Raw genomic sequence first — 17,866 nt, 5'->3', positions numbered from 1 at the left:
CTGCTCTGACAAATCTTGAAATCTTACCCTTTTTGACATTTTCACTGTGATTTATATTTGCTTTCACTAGAACACAAGGTTTACCCTTTCTTTTCCTTTCCAGTTCCCTTTGGTTTAAAACAGTAGTTTCCTGAAATGAGACCATTAAAACAAAGAAAAAAAAAAAGGGAAAAAAAAGGATGTTTCTGCAAAAGTTTGTGTTCTGTTTTTTTTTTTTTTTATTTTCTTTCCTGTATAGGTCCCTTATCTGACCGTGATTTCAACGTTTCTGATTATTTGAAACTGACATCATAGAAAACCAATCTGTTCAGTTACTTCTACACTGTTGGAATAAACTAGTTCTTCAAAAGCTGCATTTTTTATCTATGCATAAATAACATAGAGTTGATCGGGTTTTTTTTTCCTCTCCATTCTGTGGAATAAGTTAATATATTCTTGCATTTGATGCAAGGTTTACTGTAGACTCCAACAAGACTGTGAGCACTAGAAACTGCCTGCCTGCCTGGTTAAGGCAGGTATCTAGTGCTCCCTGTCACTAAAGGGTAATTAAAACCTCTCTTTCCTGAACCCTGGCGCTGTTCTGTTGTGCAGCAAAGCTATACCATGAGGTATAGTATGTGTGTTACATATCTCACTGAAGGGCTGGATTTACTCTTGCTGTCCCTAAATGAATGAATGGGTTGTCAAATTGATGTGGCCCAAACTTACTGTGTGGTTCTGTTAATTATTTGAGCTTTGCCATCCCCAAATCATTCATGAAACCCTTGTGGACTTTGCTAGGCTACTGTTAGCAGTGCTTAGAGCCTTCATTTCTTTCAAATATATAAAAACCTATTGTAGAAATCAGGGAGGTTATGGGCTATTCAGCTTGCTGATAAAGAAAATATTCTGTTGCATTCAATGGATGTTTAAAGGTCTTTGATTTTTATAGACGCACAAAAAAATTGCTTTTTTCCATTTTACTCTGTTTCACCAGAAATCTACATTTACAGAGGAAGCCCTTCAATATATAAAAAGCTTTTCAAAATTCAAATGTTAGCATCCAGTAGTTATTAAAATTTTAAATAATTAAGATATTCATATTCAAATACTGGAAATATTACAGTGTGAGGGGATCTTTGGGGGTTTTTAACCATCAGGTAACATTACAGATGTAGCACGCTTAAAAAAGGGTGGGAGAGAAATCTTGTCAGTCCTTCTCTTCCCTCTCTTCTGAGGAACTTCACGTGTGTTTCTAAAAAACTGGTTTCAAGACTTCCTCCTCTGTGCTCATGTTTGATACTGTATGGGTGGAGAAAAGCAGTACCACAGAACCACATTTACCCTGCGCCTTTCTGTACAGCTTCTTATTGTGTCTGTTACGGAAGAAATAAAAATGCTATGGAAAAGTTCCTCCTTTTTAAATATACCAAATTCAGTGCTTTCTGTTGTTTTTATTTAACTTACAGTTAAGCACTTGGAAACTTGTGACTGCTACAGAGCTTGGTGGGCCATTGCAGAAACCTGTTGGCAAGAGCGAGTTAGGTTCTTTGGTCTGCAACAGATTGTTATTACGACTAAAATCCTGGCCCCTTAAAGGTTTGAGGTTTGCCTTTGACTTGGTTTTAAACACAGACTTTCACTGTGTAGAAATGAGCCTCATTGGGAACAGAGCAGGATGGCAGGTTGCCCCTGCTGCCTGGGGGCCATTGCCAGCCTGGCTCCAACTTGGCAGAGGCTGGGAAAGAGGAGAAGAGGCTGTCTGTCAGTGCCAGGTGGCCTCAGCCTCCTGCTCCTGCCTGCCTTCCCCATCTTGGAGAGCCAGCCATATGTTCTGGACAGAAAACAGCCACACCATGTTTATAATACCATGTTTGCTGCTGTGCACCTGGGGACAGGCAGTTCTAAATCCTGCCACCCTGCCCGGTGCTGTGCCCTGTCCTGGTGGAGGAAATCAAAAGGTGCGAAAAACTTTCATGAGAGGCAAAGCAAGTGATTAATCCTCTGCTTTAATTTGCTTCTCAGTCAGATATTTTGGGAATCAGGTGTTTTGTTTTGCCGTTGGGTGGTGGTTTTGCAGATCTGGGTGGTGAGTTTTCTGCTGGGTTTCTGTTTGAAATGTGAGAAGGGAGGAGGGAAGACTTGTCTGCTTTTTCATGAATTGCGTTTTCAGTAGCTTTGCTGGAATTCTTGCTATGATTCTTGCTTTGTCACTCCAGCCTCACACACTTCAAAGACAGAGGCTTACTCCTATTAATTTTCATTAGTTTCAGGTGATAATAAGGTGACAGGTCTTTATAGACAGGTCCAAGGTCTTTATAGCTTTTTTTACTGTCCTAGTTTTTCTCACAGTATTTAGGCCATAATGGTAATTCTAGAAGAAATTCTGGGTACTAGATTGTTTACATCCAGAGACATGGTTCCTAATGCTTCATTAAAAAAACTTTTCTCCCATTTTCCCAGCACAAAAAAATGCAAGACTATGGTTTCATTAAAAATCTGCAAAAGACATATGTCATCCATTCAGCTGTCACTCTAGGTCTCCATTTTCCTTACTGTTGAATTGTTAAAGTAACTTTTCTTTTGTGTGTAACATTTCCTTTCATTGACTTTATTGTATGTGACTGCTAGTCATTTTCTGGATATAGCAATGACTGATTTGTTGTTGCAGACAGAGCAACCATCTGAGGTTGAATTACATCCTCAGGTGAACAGACCCCCATCACAGGCAGAAGAAAACAGTTCAGCAAAAAAGGTGAGATCTGCACACATTGTACCATTATGGAGTGATTTGCCTTCATCAACAAATGTGGTTAAGTTTAAAAGCAATTAAACAGAGGGTTAGGGTTATGTTTTTACATGTTTACCTTCTCTGGAGGTCAAGACACTGGAGAGAAGTGTGACCATATGTGACATCAACTCACATAAATCATTAAGAAACCTCTTAATATGTACACATTGATGCACGTGCTTTGAGAGTGGCAGCTTGCCATTTATTTCAAATCAATAGGGGCTTGTGGAGCCTCAGGGAAAACAAAAAAGAGTTTGATTGTACTCTAGCCCTGTCTCACTACAGTTCCTCCAAATTGTGATGCACTTCTTGGTTTCAGTTATTGAGGATTTGATTTTGATGTAAACACCAGTTTGCTAGAGGTCAGGATCTGCGACTAAATGTATGCAGACTGGAAGGGATTTGCACAAGATGTGCAGTTTCTAATATGTTTTTTTATGAACCTGTCATTTGTAAAAAGTAAGCACTGAAATTAAAACAGCACACTTCAAAGGGCCTTGCTTAGGGATGGAGTGGCCTTAGCAGTGGCTGTGAGCATCTTCCCTCTTCTGATCATGCTCTGACGACCTCCTTCTACCAGCCCCAGCCAGAACAGCTTTGGATAGGGGGCAAATACAGATCCTCCCCATTCTGGCCCCTCCTGCAGCCAGAGAACACCTGCAAGACATTTACTTAGCCCAACCAAGAACTTTTGGCAGGTGCTGGATGTAACTTTCCCAGGGAGCACCATCACACTTCTTAGTGTAACATGTGGCACAGACAAAAATCCAGTGTAGTCATTTTTTTGTATGAGACAGTGCTTTCTGGGCAGTGTCCTTGCTCTGCTTGTGCTTATCATATGCTACTTCTAGCCTGGCCCTGCTTTTTCCTTGCTATGCTTTGTAGACCTGCTGGGGAAATGAAGTCCTTGTGGTCCTCCTACCTCATGCTCACCCTCATCCTACCTGGTTCCCTAAAATGCAGCGAAGCCCCAGGCTGTGGGGTGTGGGAGGCAGGAGGTTGTTGCCCTGCTGAGCCACCTTCCAAAGCCTGGTGCAGCAGCAGCCAGCCAAAGAGCCCCTGCCAAGGGATCTGCTTGGACCATTGCTTACAGTATTGTGTTTGAAAGGGAAGAGGGAATTATCCTGTGAATTTGGTAGGGTTTGGGCAGTTTGAGGTAGACTGGCATTGTGTGTTTGGCATTATAGTTGTGGAAGGCATATTCAAGTTCCTCCCTTGCTGTATGGGTTGTGTTTGCAGGGAGCTGTGCCTGTGCAGAGGATTTCAGAGCACGGCATTACCAGAGATCTGTGCAGTCATGATGTGCTGACATCCTGATCAGAACATCTGATAATATTTTTAGATTTTCTTTCAGTAATTACAAAACTCTTTTTTAATGTTTAGACCTTTTTCCTTATAATTCAGATTATTTTTATAATTGCAATCCTTCTAATATGAATGATTGCTGGTCTTATATTGGTTACATTTTGTATCACTCATAGTAGTCTCTTCTTGTGAGTCAGGCTGCTTACTACAGTGTTGGTTTTTTTAATTGTAATTGCTTTGTCATTAAATGTTTCCCCATTATTTTTTTTCTTATTTTATTTACATTTGGCAAAAACACAGTAGCCAGTAAAATGTGTGATAGTGAAATTTAATCACTGGTTTTGTCTTTGATGCTGAAAAAATGTGTCTCAAATCAATTCAGCTTTTTAGTCCTAGCTTTCTCATTCATGAAACAAGCAGTAATAGCTTTATCCCTTGTGAAATAGATCTAATAATAAAATGCACTGAAGAGGACACATTTATATTTATAATTTAAATCAGCTGTATGGTGGTAAAACTACTTCTCATTGCAAAATAAAGGATATCTTAATTTATAATAATGAAAACAGTTCTTACCACTGAAGTCATAAAAATCCAAGACTCTGCTTTACCTAGGCAACACAGACTATTTCTCTGATGTAACTAATCAAGAGAAATAGCTGACCTTCTATACTTCAACATGTTAATTTTGCATGGATAATTTAATGTATTTGTATTTCAAAACTATATTCAGTGTTCCTTCATGTAAGAGAGGAGGGGAGAAGGGAGAGGCTCCGTGCCAGACGTGTGAGGCAGTAAGTTGGGATGCAAGTGATTAATTATTGATTCTTTCCAACTGAGCATAGTCAAAAATAAATCTTGCTCTGTTTTTAATGCTTTTGGGTCAACTGGGGGCTAGTACATGTGTTTATACCCCTCCCTCCACCTCCACCCAATGCACACTAAGTTGTACAACCCAGTTGAGAAGAGCCTGTCATCCAGATGAAGGCAAAACACTCTTTCATTCATGAAGGGATTGCAGGAGTTATTGTTCCTTTTTCAAAGTCAGAAACCTGAGAGGCTATTACCAAATTGGAATTACGCTCTGTATGTCTTTAAATTATGAAATCTTAACCAGCTGTCAGCAATTTATGTGACACAAGTATTCTCCAGCCTAATGATGGGACACATATGGCCTGACTTAATGTTGCTGTGCTTTTTCCTTTCAGGAGGTTGTTCTTGCTCAACCACCCTCCAAACCCGCGCGCAGGAAACTCCGGACGGAGGCACAAGGGCTGGAGACCCCTGAGCTTTCTCCCACTATAAATGTGACTTCTTCCCTGCCAGCAGTCAAGCCTCACCTCCCAGTCCAAAAGTAAAAACCTGTACCAAGCATGCCAAACTGCAACATGAAATCTGATGGAGCAGGGTTTGCTCTTTGTGTAATTTTGTGCTTAATAGTTCTGTTTCTGAGAATGCTTCACAGGACACGGGTCTCTGAAATCTACATCAGTCTTCTCAAATGCAGACTAAGCCTGTAGTGACTGTCAGTGGTATTTGATAGGTAGATAGATAACCTCTTCAAAGGTGTCCTAGTTCTGTATCTGATAGACATGACTGAGGAGCAAGCCTAGCTATTTAACCATCTCTAACACAACTTGTTTTATGTGTGAGGGTGCGTGTTTCTGCCTTGCATGGGTCTTGTGGAATTTTGCTCCTTCATGTGGACAGATATGACCAAATAAATGCCCAGGAAGCTGAGTCATGAAATGCTTGTTGTTGGTCATATCCTTGTGATATTTCTTCATTGTGAGGCATGTTGGAAATGGGCTTGTCACTGGTGTGAGACAAGCCACAGACCACTCTGATAATGGCCAAACTCAATGTGTGTTGTTTGCTCTTGTAAATACAGCTGTCAGAGCTGTCAGCTGACTTACAGGGATTTCACTCTATGTGTATTTAATAGTGGTGGAGAAGGGGCTGTACCAGTGGTAAGCAAAGGCACTTGAAATCCTTTTGGGTCTGTGCATCTCCCTCAGCTGAAGCACTGTGCAAACATTATACCCCACCATCACCCAGGGCCTTGCAAAAGACATCTGATTCAGTCTGAAACAAAATCAAGCTGCCCAAATCAATTGAGTGTTTCTTAGCAGACTGTTTATCAGTAGACTGAATCTGTGCTGCATAATTGGAGATTAGAATAAGTAATAAGGCTCCTAGGATGCTTTTAAAGTACTATTTTGTGCTTTGGGAGTGAATATTCCATAGTGGTTGAAAGATAACAGCATTTGTTAACATCTCAATCCTGTCTTGTCTATATCTTTCCTAAAATGTTAAAATGGCCACAGATATATATATTGCCCTGCTTTTTTTTTTTTTTTTTTTCTTTTCCTGTAATTTATTACTTTATAGCCTATGGAAAGTAGTTTGCAGGAAAATAGTGAAGCAGAAAACTGACAGTTCACTGGAAGATAACAGCATAAAGTCCTGTCACCATGCTGAGAGAGAGTCTATTGCAAAAATCAGTGTCAACAGCTCTGTTAAGAGAGAAGAGCTAATGGGGACTGTGTGCTCCTGGACCATATTTGAATAGAGCATCTGTTTTAGATCAAATCTGGCATTAAAGAGCTCTTGTTTCCTCATGTAAAACTTTAAAATAATTTATTTGGAAAGGGGCTTGGATATTCAGTCAGTATTTTCTGTATTTTCTTTCTTCTTTGCTGTTGTTATCTCTCTTGCTTTGAAAAGGTTGGTCCTTATCTACAGCTGTCTCTTTTTATACCTGTCTGCATAGCTGTCATTTCCTCCAGATCAGTTACCACAGGCTATGAAGCAATAAAAATTCTTAATTAATAAAATTAATTCTTAAAATAAAAAAGGTACATCCTTTATTTTAGCGGCAAAAGAGCTGAGTGAAGTCAATCAGTCATCTTCCTGTTCGTGATGTCAGATGGTTTTGGTGGAAATGACTGCTTTGAATAAAAGTATTAATTTCTGAAGTAAAGAAACATCAGAGTCAGCAAAACTCTGAGACTGAATTTTCATGCCAATGTCCTTTCTTTCTGTATAGAATGATTTTTGTATTTTCTGTTAACCTCTCTTGGCTCTTTAAACTCTACAAGTCTCTGAAAACAGCTAATGCAAAGATACTGCAATAAGCATAGCTATGCAGGGATCATTCTTAAGCTCAATGAGAATGCAGTGATTTTGAAATAATTGAGACAGCCTAAAATATTTCTATCATTCAGGTTAACAAGTTTCAAATATTCCACCTGATTCAGTCATCTTATTTCAGTGTTACATTTTTCTTCTCTTAAATCTGTAGTTTATATGTTGTCTTTGATGCATAGTCCAGGGTGCAGAGAGTTATGCAGAATGGGTGGCTGCTCTTCTGGCATCAGCCAGTGCTGAGACTCTTAATTGAAATGTCTTGTATTTATCTGTCTGGCAGACAGTCTTCCAAGCAGAAAAGGGCTATTCAGACTGCTATACGAAAAAACAAAGAAGCCAATGCTGTGCTGGCCAGGTTGAACAGTGAGCTCCAGCAGCAGCTGAAGGTAAGGAATGCATTGAAAAACAGTGACAAAGCTCCCTGCAATCAGTTACATGTCACCTCCAGCAGCACTGAAAACAGAGCAAATATAGGACGGTAGTTGAAATAAGCACAAAGATGAAAGCTTTTAATGAGAGCACATTGTTCTCATTAAAAGACCTGATCATTCCTTGGGTCAGGTCTTATTTGCTTCCATCTTCAGCAGGCCAGTGCTGTTACCTGTATTTTGCAGCAGAAAAAGACAGAGAAGTTTGTCTAAGTTCACAAAAGAGAAGAAAACTGAACTTGTCCTTCAAATTGTATCGGTGTCTGGAAGCTTTCTGACAGAGCAGAGCTCTGCTGTTTTAATGGAGACCAGAGGATTTGATGGGTACTCCTCAGGCACATTTTGCACTGAGGCTCAGGGGGAGTGCACTCTGGGCTCTGAGCCTGCCCAGATGGGGAAGCAGACCCTGGAGGAGTTGCAGTCCAGCCCAGCTCCCACACTGGCAGGGAGCCCTTTCATGGGAGGTCAGTGAGAGCCTACCTGGCTGCCCTTTCCTGGAGCAGGCTGCTGCACGCGAGCATCCCCAAAGTTCTAACACACCTCTCCTCCTGCAGGAGGTTCACAAGGAGCGCATTGCCTTGGAAACGCAGCTGGAGCAGCTTCGTCCTGTCACCGTCCTGTGACTTCCTGCGTGGCTGTGCACGAGCAGGAGCAGAGCAGTGTCCAGCAGCCTTGCAAGGAGAGAAGTTCTGTGCAGCTGAGCAGGGTGTCTGCCAAGGCAGTGGGGAGGACTGGCCTTGCTGGGTCTCTCTTTGCCCTGTTACACACATTTTGCCTTTGCTGGTGAGGAAGGTACAGAAAACAAATATCTGGCTGTGGAATATTTCCGAGTGGGGGATGCTTTGCCTTCTTTCCTCCCCCTTCCCAGCCTAATGTGTAAATGCAGTTTATCACTGAAATGAATAACCTGAGAGTATTTTATTTATGTAAAGAATTCCTGATTTATATGCATTTTGGCAGCACCTCCTGCCCTGATCATTAAGAGGTACAGCATTCCTGAATTCTTGCTTAAATTGAAAACTCATACTCTGAGATGTGCTTCTGGATGTTACTGATTCCTGTAGGATTGTATCATTGTAGAGTATCTGTGGATTTAACATACCACAGGAATAGAACTTGCAAGATGTACAGAATCTTTATCCTCAATCACATGTCAAATAATTATTTTCTTAGTACTGTTTATTATGCAATCACGGATGTATTTTAATGTTAGAGAACTTGTATTTTATTAGTTCAAGTCATAGAACAGTAAAAAATAAAAAAATATAATTATTTTGGAAATTAGGAAAAAGAAATCTTTTTGAGCTACAGCTGTTTCTAATCACCAGTATTTGAGCACTTGCTTGCATCTACCAGTGTCTCTGCATTCTTTTAGCATGTTTGAGATGGCTGGTGTATAGCTTTTTTCTTTTCTTTTTTTCCTTTAACCAACAGTGTATTTCTAACAAGAGGTTAAAAATGCATTCAGGGCATTTTTATAAAAGCTATTCTATGTACATTTGTATTAGTCTGCTTTGTTGTCTTAATAGCTGCTGATTTGTTTTAAGGATGTGTATAAGAACTGTACTTCCAGAAGAGGGAAGATAGCAGAAGTGTTATGTATGAGGCTATAAAATGTGAGATGGAAGTAATTGCCTTTTACAGCAGGCTTTTGTTAAGGTTCCTTTGCACATCAGTGGAGATGCTACTGATAGGAGAAAACTGCTAATGCCCATCTGTTTTCTAAAGGAAGAAGCAAAGATTAATCTTTAACCTGCATTTGATCCAGGGCCAGCTGAATCCCGTAGGGAGTTTTCTGTGGCTGCAGTGGTGGCTTTGGTCTCGATTCTTACAGTGGAAGCCGGCTAATGAATGTTGCAGTATTTCTTGGGGCAATACTCTTGGATTGGTTGACTTCAGACATAATAAATGTCAACCCTACTCCCACCATGGGTATGGTGTGCTTTACTGCAAGGGGATGTTATACCTGTTGTCCACCTTAAACATGACCCTGCACGTGTCTCACTGACCTGATTTAAGTGTATGTGGTTGCCTTGCAGAAAGGTGCAGCAATTTTCTCACCCTTGTGAGTGTGATGCTTGCTCCCCATAGCTGTAGGATAGTCCTGGGGCTGAGAGGAAGGAGAAGCAGGTTTGAAGCAGCGTAACGTCTCCTTGGGGTGCGTTGTGGAATGGCTGCCGTGGCATATCAGAGGGCACCAGAGCAGCAAAAAGTTTTGTTGAGAGATAAGAAAGGCATCACTGGGAGTGTTTAAAGTGGTAAGAAAACAGTCTACTTTTGCTGAAAGGAATGTGGAAGGGGGACGAGAATCCAGAAGTCTGCAGGTGATAGTGAGCATTAGCAGAATTGTTACTGAAAGTCTCTTTTTGTAATGTGCTAGTTTTGATTCAACTAAAGATCACTGTGTCAACAAGCAACAACTGTTCTTCTGGATTTGGGACTTCTCTCATGTGGCTGTTGCATAGCTGGGGTCAGATGGTCATTCCTGGTCAGTGACAAAATGTGAGGAATGCAAGCTTTTCTGGGAATCTGCAAAAGAGCCACTGCCCTCTTGCTAACAGTGGTATTGCTGAAAATTTGTCATCATTTATTTCATTTGTTCATAATACTACTGAGTCATTCCTGAGATTTAATGAGGTTAAGTGCTCGCCCTGTTTGCTTTTTTGTTCATACATTGTAATTTGGATAATAAGACCTAACTGCTTCATAGGAAATAATTATATGGCACACTTGTTTTTTGTTTTATGGGTAATTTTTTAAGGAAGGCTTTTAAGTTATTACAAAAGTGTGTACATTGCATTTTTAAGGCAGTAGAGGACTTTTTCATGTTTGAAAGGAGCTTCCTTTGAAATAATCTCCCATTTATTTCACCTAGTTATTCATGGACTAGACACTCTTCAAGGGAAGAGTGGAAGAGTCTGCTTTATACTGTCTTTTTCAAATGTCTCCCTTCTAAAATCCAGGAGTTCTTTTCATGTACTGGAAATTATGTTACTTGCTTAGCCGACAGTGAAATACTTGCTTGGCTGTTACTTTACCGCTGGATTAATAAATAAAAGTATTTAGCAATCCCTGCCTTTTAGCGTTGCAATCAAATACTCCACTCAGCTTCAATGACTAGAATGTGAGTTGTATTCTTTTTGGTGAAATATCAGCCATGATGACGATACACCACTTCACACATCAGCAAAGTGAAATATTTGAGGAGAGGTGTTGATGTGTTATACATATGATGCAGGAGGTTACCCTTCTGTATGTCTCAATGGTTAAGCATTTATGATAGCCCACACAAAATGAAAAAAATGTGTCTGTTCTTGGGAAGCTGTTAGCATTTTGAGGAGAGGAGAAGACATCATGAAGCTATCTATGACAGTGCTTCTGCCAGTTGCTCCATACAGCCATACTTATGGCTACTGTTAGCAGGCTCTGGCTGGTCCAAATTCACATCTAAATCCAGTATTACAGACTTTCTTCAAAATTACTTTTTCTTTAGAAAAATGTAGGTGGAGCAAAATCATAATTTCTTTCAGAAACCTTTACTTTCTCAAACTTTGCATTGGAGATGCTCCTACATCCAAAACCATTTGGTCAGAAAGGGAGACCTCACAGGCTTAACGTTCAGGGTTCTTTCTTGAGCTACAGGTGAGTGTTCAGCTTTAAGCCCCTGACATCCCTGACGCAGAACAGCAACTAAGGACTGCCTGCCCCAGCTGCCAGCCTGCTGATGGAGTGAGATCACATTCCCATGCATCAGTTCTCACTGTCCTCAGTTTCTGGTTTCTCTAGGTACTTGGGCAGAGCACAACATGCCCAGCAAGAGAGGATAAGTGGGAACAGGAGCACGGCATCCTTGCATCTGGGAGGATGTGCTGACCATGAGCCTGGTGCCCCTTCTCAGGTCTTCAGTGGGCAAATAAATATTTTTGCCTACAGAACAGGGCTAGGAAGTGCAGATAAGGATCTTCCTCAGTGTGTGTGTGTGTGTAAGTGTGCATTCACATGTATTCCTTTTGTTCATGCATTTCTTTATGGGTCATTCATATCACCTGATACCTATATTTGTTTCAATCTATGGTAATTCTGTGCTGAAAAAAGAAAAATGCCCAGCTAAGTGTAGTGATTGATTGCCTTTGTAGATAAGCCATTTTTATTTGAGCCTTTCAAAATAAATAATGACCTGGTAATTAAGCAAGGCAAACAGTTCCCATTTCTGAGGCATTCCTTTATTAAACAAACTACCTGTGAACACACATTAATCCTTAAGGATCAATGTCCTTCTCCTAGTTATTAATATTATACTAGGATGCAGTGGAAACATTACCAAGACTTTCTGGAAAGTCCTTAATTTGCTCTTCCAGAGAGTTTTGGTGATGTAACAAAAGTGTGTTTAGTCAAGGCAGCCTTGTTACTGTTAAATTGTTGGATATCCTGTTAAAGTCAAAATATTATCTTCAGACTGCATGGCAGTCTTTCTCCTGTTGGAAATTCTGTATCTACATCAGGGAGAGGAATTTGTTTGGGTATTATCCAGACAGTTCCAATTTGACAGATGATCAGAGGGCTGGAGCACTTCTCCTGTAAAGACAGGCTGACTTCAGGTTGTTCAGCCTGGAGAAGAGAAGGCTCTGGGGAGACCTCATAGCACCTTTCAGTACCTAAAGGTGCTACAAGAGAGCTGGAGAGGGACTTTCTGTAAGAGCATGTAGTGATAGGACAAGGGGGATTGGCTTCAAACTGAAAGTAGACAGGTTTGGATTAGATATAAGGAAGAAACCCTTTACTGTGAAGGTGGTGAGATACCGCAAGAGGTTGCCAGGCAAATTGTGGCTGCCCCATCCCTTGAAGTGTTCAGGGCCAGGTTGGATGGGGCTCTGAGCAACCTGAACAGTGAAAGGTGTCCCTGTCCATAGCAGGGGGGGTTGGAACTAGATGATCTTCATGATCACTTCCTATCCAAACCAGTCTCTGATTCTACAACACTGCCAAGGCTAGTCAGTGTAGGGTGATGAGGCTGTGCATGGTAAAATGACCACAGAGAGATGGCTGGGATTTGGAAACCTTCATGGAAAGCATTTAGGATGGGCATAATGTGAAAATTGCCTGTTGGTGGTGCATAAGTTGCTTTCCTCCCAGCTGAACTTCCAGCTCAGGATGCAGAGATCCTGTAAAAGTTGCTAGCTGGGAAATGAGGGATGTCCATTTTCCAGTACCATCAGCCTTTCAGTCTTCAACATACACAGTCTTTGACAAGAAAACACACGGGTTCATGAAGCCGCATATTTTACTGACTAAAGAGTAATTTTTTTTTTCCAGGAAAAAAAGTAAATCTTAGTGATTTAGTATCTTTGAAAAGAGACAATGTATTTTGAAGCTTTTTTCAGCTATCTTGATATGTGCTATGAACATATGCATTATGTTTTACTCTGTTACTGATTTTTTGATACAAAGAAGTTGTATTGCAAGCATTATGGTTGTTAACCTAAAAAAATGCCCCAAGGCTATTATATATTCGAATTTTAACTTATAAATTAGATAGCCAGATTTAAGTAATTTGTTTTCACAGCTGCAGACTGTCCCCATGGTAAGCTGCAAAATATATAGTGTTCTATACTGTGCCCATCTAATTTTGAAAAATCTATGTGATATGAAGCTGGGTGCTACATTAAAATAAAAGCGTCCAATGAGTTCAAATTGCCTTGCTTTTGTGGTTTGTTTAGGATGTTGATGGTACAGATCTGCCAGGAGACCAGAAACTATGACACCCAGTGGAAAAAATACCATGTTGAAATGGCTGACCTTCAGCTTTGAAAGATGAAATCACTTACATTGGAATTGTGTGTACACGAAAGAGACAGAGAGAGACTTACTTAAAGTGAAATCATATTTCCTTAGGCTCCAGTTAAGTCAGAACTTCATCTTTGCTTTGTCAGGCCTTGCTTTGTCAGAATTCAGCCATAACTCCCAGTTATGATTTAGCCCAAAGACACTCTTTTCACCACTGTGAAGGAAAAGCTCCCAGCCTCTAATAGACCCTCAGCGAGAGGGTGGCCAGACAGGACCTGCGGGAGGACTCCAGGTGTTCCACCCAGCATCCCTGTGATCAGTGGATTTGACCCCTTGTCAGCTGCAAGAGCTGAAATTAGGCTGGGAAAAGGAAACCATTTGAATAGCTGGCCTTTGTGGGCAGGGAGCCAGAGGGTACAGCATATTCTGCTCTTTAGCTAGTGTGATTTTTAAGAATTATGTCACAGCTATCCAAAGAGCAGAGTTTTAAAAGAGGAAATAATGAGTGATAAATTAATTCTTCCAGCATTAAGCCATGACAAGGGATGCTTTATTGGCCTAAGAGTATGTCTCTGGTGCACGTGAGGCACAAGGCCAAGGCGTTAAAAACTTGTAAATATCCTGTGGGGAGCTATTCTCAGTCAGCAGTGGGATGGATTTAGATGGCTCCTCCATGCTTAGTTTTTACAATTAGATGGTACTCGGGGGTGCCTTCATGCAAATCTAGATTGGCTCTCCATATTTAAATTCATGGTTCCAATAATGTTTCTTAAAAATTAAAAATGCATCTTCCTGCTCAAGAGAAAAGTTCTTAGTTGAAGTGGGAAAGAAAAGGAGAAGCTTCAAAAGCCATTTTTTATCTGTTTTTAAGGTAGTGCTGCTTTACAAGTGTGCCTGCTTCAGTGGGATGTTTACATGGATTTTACAGTAAAGCAGAATAAAGGAAAATTAACAAAGAAATGGAATCCCTAGGTATTTGTAGTCCATAGCCAAATCAGAGCTCCTTCACCTCATGGTCTCATTGCTCCTCTTGTTTTACAGTGCTCTCAGATGCACCTTGGAGCAGGAGGTCTTGGGGATGTGAGCTCCACTTGCAGCAGCTTCTCATATCCTCAATATTGCCTCACTACCCACTGTTTTGGGCACACATCTGAAAGGAGTGGCATTAGCTGTGTTCCAGATGTATTAGCCCAGTAGTCCCCCTACTACGTGCTGAATCAGTATTTCCAGTTAAATCCTGGATTGGTTTATGTTTATTGATTGTTAACTTAAATTGCATGAGACAGGAAAAATATCTTACCTGAGGACGTTTTGAAGATGCTTTATGCATCAGAAATGTGATGGGCTAGACAAGACTAAGGCTGTATATTGCGTCTAGTCTGGTTTTTGTGGGATGGAGAGGGGGAGATTGCTTCCTTAGCCTAGGCTGGTCCCACAGGAATTGTGCACTTTTTACATGCCATCCCTTGGTTCCTGTAGGGAGCTCATCAGTGTGCTGTGGTTTTCAATAAGACGGGTATAACAGCTGGCATATGTGCAGGTAATGCCTCACTGCCACAAGTCCTCCAGCAGGACCTCATTGCCCTCCAGAGATGAGCAGGAGCAGAGCAGGATAGCGTGTCAGCTCTGGCAGGACTACGATGGAGAAAAAAAACTGACTCTGGAAAAGTAATCACGCTCCTGAGGTGGCAGGGAAGTCAGTGTGCCTCCACCACTTTGCTCTGTGGCCACACTAAAGGATAACATGCTTAAAAATGCTCTGCTGACTACTCACTGCCAGGATGCTTGGAGTAGGGCTGCCAGTTGATACATGAGTTATTCCCTTCTAAGGTCACTTAAGGAATTCAGTAGTTTGTGCTGTCTGTTGCAAGTTTTGGTTGTGTTAAGGCAGCGATACCAGTTGAGCAGACTGATACAGAGCACACATTGTTTACTGCAGTTTTCACACTCTTATCTGAGAGGAAAAGGCCAGCACATGATCTCACCTGGATTTGTTTTCCAGCCTCATGCTGTTTGTAAAGGACACTGTATACTTGGTCAGAAATAATGGCTTCCTGTTTCATTAATGAGTTCTTACAGCAATTTCCCTTCAGAGTAATCATCTTGGGTGAAGGAGGTGTGCACCTCCAAAAGCAATTGGCCCTCCCAGTGGGTCGTACTGGGGGCACCACTTTCCACCAACAGAAAAAGCATTCCTTTTTGGATGTCTCAGTTTGGATGCTAAAGAAACCAGTGCTGCCAGAATCATCAGTCACCTGAAGCTATCAGTGAAAATGTCTCCTGGGATTAAAAAGCCCTCCTTGGGAAAGGTATGTTTCCAGCATGTAGTACCATATCACATAGGGGAAAAAAAAAAAAAAAAGTTGTTGCTCTGATTGCTCTCCAAATATCTGGTTGTATTACTCAGAAGATGCCTCCTCAGGGCTGCGCATTTTGAATTTGTTGGTGCGGAAATCCTCAGAAACTTTGATCCAAGCATCCCAGGACTTCTGATATCCCAGGACTTTTAGGGGCTCTGATTTGGAGCTGACCTTCTCATTTCACTACAAACTATTTACTCCTATCACTCACCCAATCACTTATATTAGAGAAAACAGTAACACACATGCATTTATTCGTGCAGCCTTTCGAACTGCTGCTGCAGGTATGTCATGCTCCAGTTAGCGCTGGCCATTAAGTTGACTACTGGAGCAATGTCAGACTGAGAGCAAACAAGGTAGGGGTGTTTGGGTCAAGTGTGGCAGACTCCAGGGCTAGTGGTGGATTGCAGGGGTTGAGGTGGAGGCAGGCCAGCAGCATGCTCCTCCTGTTCTGAATTTTACCACCATAGGTAAGCTGTAATTTGAGGAAGAAAAATGCAGTTTAATTTCCCTCACCTTAGTTATAAATCTAGCAGCCTGATGCATATTTTAATGAGTTGGCTCCTCAGCTGTACTTCATTACTCTTCTCTCTGGTTTGATTCATTGCCTTGTTTTCTAGATTTGGCACTTGCTTGGTTTAGCACAACTGGGAAGGCTGAGCAAAGCGCGGTGCTTACTGGCTGGTCCTGCTTTCAGCCCATAGCCTGGGGGACTCATCTTGCTTTTTTTCTCCTGTACAAATGTATGGTTGGGTTTACGGCTTTGCTCTGATTTAGTTGACTCTGGAAGGGGCTTTGGCTGCAGGTGATGAAGCAAGGGGCCTCTATGACACATCATCTGGATGGACATGGTCTTATTGTAGACTTGCAGCTTTGCAAGCTGAATATATAAGTGGTCAGTGGAAACCTGCACTCAGCTCCAACTGAGCACAGAAACCTGAGAGTGCATGACATAATTTGGGAAAAGTTACAGAAATAATGGTATTTGAGACTTACAGCAACACTAGCACGGGATACACAGGGCTGTAGCTCCAGGTTGGCCCATCTCATTCAAGATGTCACTCTGACATTATGCAGTGCTAAAAAGTGTTAGAGGAAAAAGGAAGAGCCCTAAGGTTGTCAAAACCAATTCAGTAAATTGAGTTTGGGTGACCACTGCCTTGGCTGACGTGCTGATGTTTCTTCTGGCATCCCTGGAACCTGAAGCGTGTGCTCAAGGCCAGCCTCTGTTTCACTTCTGACCACAATCATTTCTCTCTGCCTTAAGTCGAAATACCTGTAATGCACATTCAGCAGTGTAAGATCTATACAGACATATTTATAAAAGTTTCTGCTTTACTTTCCCTTTTGCAGTTCATTATTTGATACGTATTTTTTTAATCTTCTCCTGTGTTATTTTTCTCCAGTATAGACAGGGGAATTCCCATCAGTTCAGCCTGTCTTCTTCCACACATTTCTTCATCTCTAGTTGGTTTTGTTGCTTCTCTTTTTTTTTTTTTTGTAGTAATAGTAGTAAGGTAGCCAAATTGAAGCCAGTTTGTTGTCATCTCATTTCTAAAGCAATGACTCTGTAAAGTACAGCATCATGACACCCAGGAATTTATAGTTCTTACTTTCTTTTTTCCCCATTATCTGGCAGCCCTGCAAACATCAGCTGGCATTCTGGAATGGTGGGATCATACTAATGAATGGAGAATTTGTAAGTAACACTGTACAAGTTTGTAAGAGACAGTGTGGATTTCTGTCTCACTCTTTTTGCAATGTTTGCATCAAACCTGAATCATCATTTTAAAGTAATAATACTTTTGTAAACCATCAGATGCATGTGTGAGCCACCCTGCCCCATAGCAGGTACATTCTGTAACTGCATTTTTCAGAGAACTGCATTGAAAAGTTTCTGCGAGAGCTGGAGAGGCAGGCCTTAGCTGACTTAAAGCCTGTGTCTTCCTGAAAAACAGTGCTAATCAAAGATGTCTCTTCAGAAGGAAAAACTGTCCTCTGACCTTGTGCTCTTTGATTTCCAATCCCTTGGGTGACAGCACTGCTGTGTGCATCTCCTGAGCAGGCAA

At 41.3% G+C, this 17,866-nt stretch overlaps 1 protein-coding gene across 1 annotated transcript in view; it reads left to right on the top strand.

Annotated features, from left to right (window-relative positions):
• The window catches only part of REPS2 (RALBP1 associated Eps domain containing 2), a 95,209-nt gene extending 81,865 nt beyond the window's left edge, over positions 1–13,344 (top strand). The window contains exons 15-18 of the mRNA XM_053935566.1: positions 2,651–2,734; positions 5,284–5,429; positions 7,506–7,611; positions 8,208–13,344. Coding sequence (XP_053791541.1) covers positions 2,651–2,734; positions 5,284–5,429; positions 7,506–7,611; positions 8,208–8,276 — 405 coding nt within the window. The 3' untranslated portion in view covers positions 8,277–13,344. The remainder of the gene's footprint in view (positions 1–2,650; positions 2,735–5,283; positions 5,430–7,505; positions 7,612–8,207) is intronic.
• The last annotated feature ends 4,522 nt before the right edge of the window (positions 13,345–17,866 follow it).

This window comes from Vidua chalybeata, chromosome 2 (assembly GCF_026979565.1).
Source record: "Vidua chalybeata isolate OUT-0048 chromosome 2, bVidCha1 merged haplotype, whole genome shotgun sequence".
Classification (NCBI taxonomy): domain Eukaryota; kingdom Metazoa; phylum Chordata; class Aves; order Passeriformes; family Viduidae; genus Vidua; species Vidua chalybeata.
The sequence above is the reverse complement of the archived record's forward strand: the minus strand, read 5'-3'. Positions and strand labels throughout refer to the sequence as shown.